This window comes from Salarias fasciatus, chromosome 1 (assembly GCF_902148845.1).
Source record: "Salarias fasciatus chromosome 1, fSalaFa1.1, whole genome shotgun sequence".
Taxonomy (NCBI): Eukaryota; Metazoa; Chordata; class Actinopteri; order Blenniiformes; family Blenniidae; genus Salarias; species Salarias fasciatus.
The window spans coordinates 4,736,004-4,748,089 of NC_043745.1; the positions used below are offsets into that span (position 1 = coordinate 4,736,004).

General features: G+C 42.0%; 1 protein-coding gene across 1 annotated transcript in view; it reads right to left on the minus strand.

Moving 5' to 3' along the window:
* Positions 1 to 12,086, minus strand: part of LOC115389974 (neural-cadherin-like) — a 292,942-nt gene that overhangs the window by 213,049 nt on the left and 67,807 nt on the right. The window contains exon 8 of the mRNA XM_030093594.1: positions 8,533 to 8,705. Coding sequence (XP_029949454.1) covers positions 8,533 to 8,705 — 173 coding nt within the window. The remainder of the gene's footprint in view (positions 1 to 8,532; positions 8,706 to 12,086) is intronic.

A 12,086-nucleotide genomic window follows, 5' to 3' on the forward strand; every position in this document is an offset into this window, starting at 1 on the left:
ATGCCGTCCATGTTTAACACGATTGTTTTCAATCGGATTGAAAAAACACACACTGGGCCAGTGACCCTTGGAGCTATGCTGGCAGGCGGCTTGTCTCTAGGCGGGGTCATCCATGTCAGAGAGGTCAAAGGGTCAAGGCTTGACGAAGCCCAATCGACTGGCCCTCCAGGCTGCGGTTTGGACACATGACTAGCAATCGTGGCGTGTAAAACCCTTCTGTTATGGAAACGGCTACAGAGGAAATCAACACCACTGGGTGTGATGGGGGGGTTAATGTCCTGGAACAGAAAAAAGTGCTGATCCTTTGCTGCTGCTCTACATGCCTCATGGCATTCATGGGCATGAGTGATGAGCTTCGAGGTTCTCTGACTAGGGCTGGACGATAACAATACCAATAACAATATACAGGACTGTCTCAGAAAATTAGAATATTGTGATAAAGTTCTTTATTTTCTGAAATGCAATTAAAAAAACAAAAATGTCATACATTCTGGATTCATTACAAATCAACTGAAATATTTCAAGCCTTTTATTATTTTAATATTGCTGATTATGGCTTACAGCTTAAGAAAACTCAAAAATCCTATTTCAAAATATTAGAATATCATGAAAAAGTATACTAGTAGGCTATTTAACTAATCACTTGAATCGTCTAAATAACTCGAAACACCTGCAAGTGTTTCCTGAGCCTTGAAAAACACTCAGCTTGGTTCAGTAAACTAAATCACAAGTATGGGGAAGACTGCTGATCTGACTGCTGTCCAGAGGACCATCATTGACACCCTCCATCAGGAGGGTAAGACACAAAAAGAAATTTCTCAAAGAGCAGGCTGTTCACAGAGTGCAGTTTCAAAGCACATTCACAAAAGTCTGTTGGAAGGGAGAAATGTGGCAGGAAACGGTGCACAACCAAGAGAGATGACCGCAGGCTGAACAGCATTGTGAAGAAGAGCCGCTTCCAGAATTTGGGGGAGCTTCAAAGACAGTGGACTGAAGCTGGAGTCCAGGTATCAAAAGCCACTGTTCACAGACGTGTCCGGGAAATGGGCTACAATAGCCGTATTCCCATGGTCAAGCCACTTCTGAACTCAAGACAACGGAAAAAGCGTCTGACTTGGGCTGTGGAAAAGAAGCACTGGACAGGTGAAGAGTGGTCCAAAGTCCTCTTTTCAGACGAAAGCAAGTTTTGTATTTCATTTGGAAGTCAAGGTGCCAGAGTCTGGAGAAAGGCTGGAGAGGAGCAAAATCCAAGTTGCTTGAAATCCAGTGTGAAGTTCCCACAGTCAGCGATGGTTTGGGGAGCCATGTCAGCTGCTGGTGTTGGTCCACTGTGTCTCATCAAGTCCAGAGTAAATGCAGCTGTGTACCAAGAGATTTTAGAGCACGACATGCTTCCTTCTGCTGAAAAGCTCTATGGAGATGATGATTTCATTTTCCAGCATGATCTGGCACCTGCCCACAGTGCCAAAACCACCAGTAACTGGTGTACTGATCATGGCATTACTGTCCTCGATTGGCCTGCCAATTCCCCTGACCTGAACCCCATTGAGAATTTGTGGGGTATTGTCAAGAAGAAGCTGAAAGACACCAGACCCAACAATGCAAATGAGCTAAAGGCCGCTATTGAAGCATCCTGGGCATCCATAACACCTCAGCAATGCCACAGGCTGACTGCCTCCATGCCACGCCGCATTGATGCAGTAATTCGTGCAAAAGGATTCCCAACCAAGTACTGAGTGCATTAATGGACATTTTCAAATGTTTGATTTTGTTTTGCTGTTATAATTTTGTTTTTTTTACTTGGTCTGAAGAAATATTCTAATATTTTGAGATAGGATTTTTGAGTTTTCATAAGCTGTAAGCCCTAATCAGCAATATTAAAATAATGAAAGGCTTGAAATATCTCAGTTGATTTGTAATGAATCCAGAATGTATGACATTTTTGTTTTTTTAATTGCATTTCAGAAAATACAGAACTTTATCACAATATTCTAATTTTCTGAGACAGTCCTGTATATATATATATATATATATATATATATATATATATATATATAGATATAGATATAGATATATGTATGTATACACACACACACACACACACACACACACACACATATAAGTATATATATATATACGTATTGATCGACAGACGTGTGGTGCATTCGGAAAAAACAGGATTGATAAAAAGTTTGACAGAAAAAAAAACTGTTTCAATTTCTTTTTCATGATAGTCTAGATTGTGTGAGTAAGTGCTTTAAATCCAGTGAGATCTGGATGTAATCTGCATTGAGAACCATTTCTACGTGACATTTTACACTGTTAAAATGTTTCCACTATTTTTTGGTCAAGCATTAGTAACGCAGCCATGACAAGTTAATCTGAAGTTCACTGACTTACTCAAGAACACTTTGATCAATAGACAGTTTAAGCTAGGGATACAATTGTCAATATTGAGAAAGAAAGGCAATATACTCTAGTTATAACCTCCAAAATATTATATTTATTTCCATATTGACTTTGAATTGGAACAATGAACAGTGATTGATAACTTTATCATCACCATCAATAGCACATATGTGGCATTACTGAAATCTTACACTGAATCTTGAACAAATTTCTTCACTAACATGAACAAAAGGCTTTGGTTTAATGCCACTGATCCAGTGATTGAATGCAGCACAGTAATAAGATGAAGGTGACTCATGTCAGTGTCTGTAACTGAACGAATCGATAAGTTCTAAATCTATACGAACCATTCCATCAGAAACAGAAACATCAGCCACAGCTTTTCCTCAGAGTGGAGATTCCTTTGTTTAAAAAAAAAAAATAATAGACAGTTGTTTACATTTACAAGTAAACATCCAGAGTTGCTTCATGAAGAGATAAAGGATAAAAGTAGAGCTGGGTTTAATACTGAGCCTGGTTTCTAGTAATGCTTTCTGTAGCAGACTCGTAAGCTCTGAGATGGCCAAGAGTCAAAAAGAAACAGACACTGTTTCAACTGCTGCACACGTTTTGCAATTTTGACTGGTTTTTATGTTCTTTCAAAGAAAAATTCAAGGAATTTGAATGAGATGAATTCCGGTGAAGAAAAAGCATCATCAAAAATGTTCTATGAGAAGAGAATTTCTTCACAAGTTGTTAAAGGCCCACTCCAATCTCCTTTTGAAGCTATTGTAAAGCGTTAGTGTAAGTTTTAGCCAAAATCATAAAACCTGTGCCATTTTCCAGGACTCTGTATCTATATTAACAAGTCGCCTCTGGGTCAGCTCTGCGACACACACTCCCGTGTTTGCCCCCTCCGCCGCTGAAAGCTAACTCTTCCCACCAGCTTGCAGTCACGTCCCTTTTTTATTCAGTCGGTCAATGGTTCAGCAGGCTGCCCTCCACCTCTCCTCCTTCCGGCTCACCGCAGCCTCCCGAAGCCCCATTACTACCAGGTTGCACGATTTAGGCACGACTGACAGCGGACTGTCCCGCAGTGTCCGGTCTCGGGATACAGTCAAGTCGGCCCCATGCAAACTGGCAGGGCTCTCAAGTCTCACGCATTTCGGTCTTTGGTCACGCACTCATGCCACATATTGCATTTCTCACGCTGGAAAACAAAAAACACAGGTAAATTTGTCTGGTGCGCCGCTGATATGGAACCAGGAGGAATCAAACACGTCTTCAAGCCGGTCACTTACCTGTCAATCAAAAAAGGAAAGGGGCGGGCTAAAATTGCGCAACAACCAATGAAATAAAGCATTGTTGTCACGAGAGTCTGTTAGAGAGTGAGCGGCCGAGACTGATGGGATGAGCTCTTAAAATTATAATACAAATACAAAATTCATACTAATTTCTATTATCACTCTGTTCAGTCTATTCAAAAACCTTCTCTTCTCCAGTGTCAATACACACTCATATTGAAAATGCATTAATTTCTTGGACTTTGGAAAGTTACAAAATTACAGAAAAAGTTAATCCACAATTGTTTAAGTCCTGACCTTGTTTCCTCAACTCAAAGATGTTCACTTCATTCCCATGGCCTACCGGCTAAGATGAAAAAAAAAATCCACAAATACCAAATTAGGCCCTTGGAAATTCAGTAATGCTTCTTGAAAAGACTGAATTCAACACACACACAAGCAGGTCATGCTATGGTCATGCATGGACAGTGTCTCTTTGCTCTAAGTCCTGGAGTCCCTCGTCGAGATGTTTGTGGAGATTGCACTTTTCTTTCAGCTGGTCTTTAAGTCCAGTCGGTCCCTTGGTGTCCACATGAGACGAGCCAGCACAACAAATTGGAGGAATGGGGACGTCAGAAATCTCACGTGTAAAATCTGTAATGGCCAAACTCGTCATGGATTCGAGTGTATTCTGAGAATCAAAGTTTATCGCCCTGCTTAGCCTGCTGGTGTACGCACTGTGAGGAAGCAGACATGTTTTCACTCAGTTTCATGTTGTTTTAGTGCAGGGCTTATCAAAGTCTCAGTCTCTGAGCCTCCCCTCAGGCAAAGTGTGAAATAGTGGATCCTCACTGCCCCTTAGTTTAGTACTGCTCCATTCGTGAATGCCAATATATTTATGAATATGGGTCTTTCTCTGTCAAAACAGGAAGATGTTATGACACTTTCCAGACTAAATAGTTTGGATTATCTGACTTTAAAGACTTCAATGTTTCATAAAAATGTCCTCCTTTAATTCAAAGACATGCTCGTTTTGATGGTTCACGTTCAGTTTGTTGTGTTGGTTTGAGATTCTCACTCTTTCTCTCGTTTCAGTCTCCTCTTCTCGTGTCTTTTTGCTGTTCTGATGTGTTTCACTCATTGCTTGAGAAGTGTTAATATTGGCAGGTTATTTATTTTATTTTTATTTTTTTGGTTAATCTGACTGAATTCTTTCCAATTCACCAATCAGATTGTCCCATTTACACTAACCCAGGGGAAGATAATCAGAATCTCACGACAGTTTATTTGCACCAAGATGGGACTCGATTCATTCCAGAGCATCAGTCCCATAAAGCTTTGTTTACATGGACTATTATAGAGTGACAAACTTCAGACTATACCACCGTCTTTGATCTACTCATAATTTCAATTGCGATTGCGATGTTTGTGTGGTTCTAATTTAATCGGGTTGTTATTTAATCAGGTTAACTGTGGTCCATGTAACCACAGCTACTGTTAGGTGCACTGGTGCTCTAAGTTATTTTTTGATGTCTGTTTCAATGTGATAGACCTGGATAGATCTGGCAGCTGGGACTGGCTGCAGGCGAATGAAAAATGTGTCAGGATAAAACCCATATAGAAGATATTGTCTTGCTCCACTCAAAGCCATGTCAGTAATATGTCATCTCTTTTCCAAGTGAGCACAGCTTAACAACATGCTGTTGTAAATATCAAAATTCCTAGGAACAGGTCTTTGTTCAGTGTCACAGGAGAAATGATTAAGTTGAGCATCAGCAATTACATGTAAGAATACATGGCCAATGTGGATTGCGCATCTATAACCAGTTAGCAGCAGAACAAAGGGATTTATAATGTCACATTGCATCAAAAGGTGGTGCAATGACCCACTTGAATATAACAGAGACAGAGGCACTATTTACGTTTTTTTTTTTACATTTACGTAATGATTTGAAGTGTTTCAGGTGTCTGTTGACAGGACAACGGTGGCCAGAGCCACTGAAAACATAAGAACCTTTTGAAAATGGCTCCTAAGGTGGAGCATTTAGAAAACGGTCTGACAACATCTTATTGGAAATGGGACAAGACAACTTTTTGAAAACAAAAGCCACTACTGTACCTGGGCACCTCTGCTGTGGCAAACACTTCATCTGCACAAGCTCAGCAGATGGGCTGTAGTAACAATATTTTCCTCCAGAGTGTCATGACTCCCAGACCAGATTCTCCTGGATTTGCTGTTTTAAACTTAACAGTTGCCATAATTACAATCCAACTTGATCATCTGTCCATACAAATGTCTGTATTCTCCCATTGTTAATGTTTGTAGCATATTTCCTTTGTGGAAATGAACACAGTCTTCAAAATGTTGCTACATAAAAAACTTTTCTCACACAAAAATGCAAAAAGATATGTATTTTCACTTGCAACGTTGCGTGAACAGAGTCATAAACACATACAACACCTCAAAGGCTTACCACCGCAGACTGACGACCTCTCAAAACCTTCCTGCTGATTGGAGGAATGGGTGCTACAATGACTTCTTCCCAGGATTTAGCATGTCGGTGTGTTGCATTCTACATTGCTCTTTTATAATCTTGATGTCTTAATTTCTACTTTCCATTAAACAAGCCTGTCCTGAAACTGTTCGATCCCTCCCGCTTTACAAACCTTTGTTTGGTTATATTACATTTTTAATATTCCCACCATCAAGAAAGGAACCTTCCTGTGCTCCTTCTTCTCTGCTTTTCCTGCACACCACAGAACAAAACCCCATCTTGTTTTATTTACCGGCAGAAATATGAAAAATGTAAGTCAATAAAGGCAGTACGAGAGCAGGTCACAGGAATATTAAAGGTTAATAAATAAATGTAATCTGCGCCTGTGTGACTGTAATCTGAAATTTATGCGACCAAGACGTGCAGATCCCAGCTGGGAGGCCAGTGTGTGTGTGTGTGTGTGTGTGTGTGTGTGTGTGTGTGTGTGTGTGTGTGTGTGTGTGTCTTGCTCCTCGGGCTTGGTTCAGTGCTTCAGCTGGATTATCAAGAGGAGACTCTTCAGTTTCTCATAATATTGGACATCAAAACAACATAAAAGGGGTTTTCTGCTCGAGTGTTCTGCTGCTGTGCATCACTGGAAACACCAATAACCTCAGAAGTCACACTAACTCAGAAAACATCTTCTCTCTGTATGTATAGTTATAATTTTAGACATGCAGGTTTACAGCTGTGTGTCCTACTTGTGAGGCTGTGAAAGTGAATTTTAGATCCCATTTACACAACATTTAAAGTGAAAACAGCAACGCATCAGTTTTAGTGTTTCCTTTGGGTCATGCTTTGTAGACAATGTCAGTTTAAGGCCTATTCATAGTCCAAAAGATAGAAGAACAAGGTCATTTTCCTGTTCTCAGCCAGCAGCAGCAAAATGCTTTGGTTCAGTCAAGACATTACAAACTCCGAGAAGAAGATATGCGAACTTGGAGGCCACGCCCCCTCACCGTACCACACGTCTCACGATGCTTTGATGACTGAGTGTGAGGGTGTGGCAATGGAGGAGAGGTGCATGCGTTGATGAGAGAGCAGGGAGAAAAACAGAAGTTTGGAGCAGTGCTGTTTTCATCAGCGACAACAACAGTAACAAGAACGAGATGAGCTCGACACTTGTTGGTGACAAAAAACATGAAGAGACGTGTTGGAGTTCTCGTTGATCAGACGAGACGTGATGGAAGTGTTAGTGAGTGGTCTGACAGATGTTCAAAATGCATGACATTTCTGCATATTGTCCATCAGTTTATCAAACGCTATCAGCAACAATCAATCCTTGTCTGACCAATCAGGACTCTGTGAACCCCACGTCAGAAGAAAGTTTGGCCTGGACGAGGATACCCGGTGGGCAGACTGTTGTCCGACAGACAGTGCCGCTCATGAGCTGAAATTCTTGTTCCACACTGCGGTCCAGCAGTGGCGGTAATACACCACCAATTCAAGAAGAAGAAGAAGAATGGGGCCTTATTTGCCTCGCAGATGATTGTTGTTTACCTTCAGTGACCTTCCTTTTCAGAGTTTCAATTGTTTCTTTGACTCAAACAAGACGCATGGGAGATTTCAGAGGGATGTCTGTCTGTCGCAGCCCCTGTCCCACCGGCAGAGAGAGCGGAGACGGCGTCACACACTCGGAGTGCGATGCCAGCGGAAGATTCCTGAGAGAGATGAATGTGCGCACGGAGCACATGAAACACAGCAGACCGGGAATCCTTCTCTTCCCTTGGCCCTCATCTCTCTACCAGTCCCTCTGTGTTTTTTTTTGTTTTGTTTTTTGTTTTTTTTCCACTAAGAAGTGAAGCAGAACAGGAAGCACATGGCGTTCACCCCCCTGAGAGAGCGAACAACGTTTACCCAGCAAGCCCCAGTACCCCAACCACCACCTCTCCGCTCTTAATCTGAGCTCCGGATTCCTCCCGGGGATTTGAAAAGTCACCTCATTTGAAACTGAAACACGGATGATTTTTTTTTTTTTTTTTTTTTTTTTTTTAGCCTTAAAAGCAGGTGGAGATGGGGTTTCTCTCAAGTGGGTTGGCCGGGATTCCTCCCACTTTCCTTAAAGCTTTAATTAAAAGACCAAGAGATGATGTAGGAGAGAGATGAGAGAGTGGAGACGAGGGTCAAGCTCACTAATCGCTCCTCCAGAGAGGAGTGATAGAGGCTAATGAATAGAGGAGATTGAAAGACAAAGAAGGGAATAAGTAGGCGTGATGGAAGATTGTTACATTAAACAGACAGTGGCAGAAGAAACGTCCAAGATCATAAACAAGAGAGAAGCATGAGAACCACAACATGCAAAGGCAACAAGTGAGTGCCAGTCACACCTTCTCGAAGACGGGCTTGTTGTTATTCACGTCGTCCACTCCGACGACGACCTGGGCCGTGGACGACAGGGCCTGCGGGCCGCCTGAGGCGTTGTCGTCCGTGGCCGTGACGTTAAGGACGTACTCAACACCCTGGAGGCGGGGAGGCGGGCTGGAGCGCAGCCGGATCAGACCTGAAACCCACAAGAGCATCAACAGCAGTGAACACAAGCTCCACAGTGTTCATGTCACATCACCGAACAACCACCGCCTCGGGATTTACGCTTGAATTTTTAGTAAGAACTCACCATTATTACAGTGTGTTTTCTGTAATCAGACACCAAACTGTTACTGTAAAACTTGGTTGGCTACGTTAACACACCGTATACATTATTACCAGGGCTCAATTTTACCCGTGTAAAGCCAAGTTTCAAGCTCACAAGGGCAAATTCAAACTCCTTTTGAATTTTGAATTGATTGAACTTGATCACATATTATGACAAAGCAGACAACAACGGAGCTCGTGTCGTGGCACATCCCTATTTACAGCAAACAAGTGAAATGTGAAAGTGCCAGCAATGGTAGTAAATTGTACAAACTGTTTCTGTGTAATATGATAGTAAAAGACAGAGAACCTCACCCGTCTGAAGCAATGCTGTCAAATCATGACAATATAAATACTAAGTGTTGGGGAAGAGCCTCAAAGCAACACCACAGACCAGCAGAAACATCTTTAGCAGGGTAATTAATGCCAAAACTGGAGCTGTTGAAGTGAAGTACAAACAATTCCACTCCTCTGAATCATTTTTGTCACATGTAAGCTAAGTGTGCTACCACTGATGCTCAAACCTGGAGGCTTTTTGCCATTTTAGTGTGAATGCAAAGTCTACTACATGGTTCAAAGAGGTTGTACTTTTTGGCTTCTACCAATAAACATGCCAATGAGGAACGTTAACAACCAACACTTTCAACCGCTGACCACAGTAAAAGTCTTTAGAGACTAATTAGTTCTTGTTCAACCTAAGATCTGGTTTCCATGGGTCTGTTGCACAAACTCCTTTTCTGTCACCACTGCTGAGTGATAAACCTGGTAGTCAAGTTAACTCGTACACACTAGTGTAACAGAAAAGAAGAAGACCTGGGATGGGTCAGTGGAGAATTGATATTTTTTCAACATTCAATGGGTAAACTTCCCGACCCAGCACATGCAAGAAATTGTACAAAGTGCAATAAAACAACACACACAGATGAGGCCACCCTCCGTAGTTACTGCGTGAAACAGGTTTGATATTCACTATTGCTGCAGGTGTTTGGATCTCACTGTGGCCCATTCGTCCTGTAGCGTCATACTGAGACCGTAGCTTTAACTTGATGTGCTTTTAAAAGTTCTGGTAGTCATTAAGATTGATGCTGCCTTCCAGTTTGTCAAAAAAACAGAAAACAGTGTGGGCATATCGTGTGAAGCTGTTCTTGAGCTCGTTTCTCGCTGTTAATAAAATTATCACGCCACTTATTCACAAGAAGAGCAAAGCTTCATAAACACTGGCAACACTCCAGAAGAACTGTATGTACTAGACACTAAATCGCTTAATAAACTTATATATGCTTTAAAAACAACATTGAATTGGTGTTTATGCTAACAGGTCACACTGTGTGCAGCCATGTTTAAAACAAAACTTGGGAACATTGAAGTTTATACTCAGGAAGAACAGCTCGAAACACCGAACACAGCTTATCAGTGGACGAGGCAAACTCAGTATTGTAACTTAGGTGATCTTCTGAACAGGAGAGAGGACAGAGTGTCTGTCGATAAGGTCTATGAGGGGCAAAATGACTTTAACGGCACAGCATGGCTAAATTATAATGTCTCTTGGGACGGATGCAGGGTTCACACCTAATGAGAGGCGCCACTGTAGTGTGATGAGCAACGTTCTTAACTTCACCTCTGACTAATTTAGATTCTGCGCGTGATCGATGTATATAGCCGCCAACTGCTTTGATGATGGAATAGTGAAAGTTGTATTTCAGGTATTATTATGCTAATCAGTCCGCTGATTCTCCGTCAGAGAGAAAACAGTCTTTGGTACCACGTGTGGCTCCTGCCTGCTAGGCAACAGCTCCACAGGTCAGAGAACTGCTCAATAAGTCAGGGTGTAGGGTGGCTGCACGAAACTACCGGTCTGGTAAGGACTGAGGAAAAATGGAAGCGCACGCCAACCGGACAGTTTCTATTCTAGGACTGGGTTGGACCAACTGTTGTCTGACACATGGTCTCCATGTTATGTAAAGGACAGTGAGTAAGTTGGAGCCTTTAAGACTCCTGGAGCCACGTGCAGCGTCAACACACAGCCTGTGTGGAGGTGGTTTGCAGCAATGCATAACCTTTATATATCGTATGGCCATCGAGTAAAAATTAGGCTTTTTAGCTTTTAATATAAGTACTTATATCGGTACTGAGCATCAACAAGTAGCTCATGGTTTTGCACTTGTAACTTCTTTAAAAAGAAGTGCGATTGTTGCATTCACACTTTCATACAAACATAAATCGCGTGTTTCCTTCATCTTCATGCTCAGACTGAACTTGAGCAGCTCATCTTCAACACATAAGTGGTACATTCAGGTGCTGCCGTGTGATTGGCCAACAGGTGAACAGATGCATGTTCATGGTGTGAAGTTAAAAACCAACATGTGAAAAGAAGGGGAAAGAAAAATGACAAAGAGCTCCTGCTGGCCCAGACTTTAAGATTTTCATTCAAAGAATGTTTCTTTTATCTGTCATTTTTTTCCCTAATTAATGATGGCTACACGGCACATGAATAGTTCAGTGGATGAAATCGGTATTCACTTTTTTAACATCCCCGTTCTGGCACGCCATTTCTTCCTGCTGTTTCTCTCTTTCTTTCTCCGGCGCTCTCCTTCAGTCTGGTGTAGGCGTCTCATCTGCATCCTACTCTTCTCTTTGAATGACTCTCCTCCACTCTGTATTCATCTCAGCCTTTGCTGCTCTGTTTACTTTGTGTGAGCGCGTTTGTGCGCGAGCGTGTGTGGGCTCAAAGTGTGGACACGCTTATTACATCCTCCTTATCTTCAGAGGCAGGGGGCAGGTGCTATCGCTGTCATATGTTCATTTGATTGCTGTTGCACAAGAGACCCCGCAATTGGAATCATATGTTCACCTATCATAGATTCATATGTATGTGCACTGCTCCAGCCCTCTATCTCTGCTCACCAGACTAAAGCGACTGATGAGACAGATTACAGTCTGAAGATGGACGATTTTTTTTTTTTTCCTTCTCTCCTTCTCCCTATCTTGTGTATGTGGGTGTGACACACGTGCAAGAGGAACCTGCGTGAGTAATTTGTAGAAGACGGTTTGGAAAGGAACGGCAAAGAAAACAAGGGGAACAAAAGAAGGAAATTTTCTGTTCTGCTTAAGTTAATGCCTTACAAGCTCATAATCTTTGAACTGCACATGTACAGTATGTCTCTTCTAAGTGTGTGTGTGTGTGTGTGTGTGTGTGTGTGTGTGTGTGTGTGTGTGTGTGTGTGTGTGTGAGTGTCGCTAGTTGCACAAG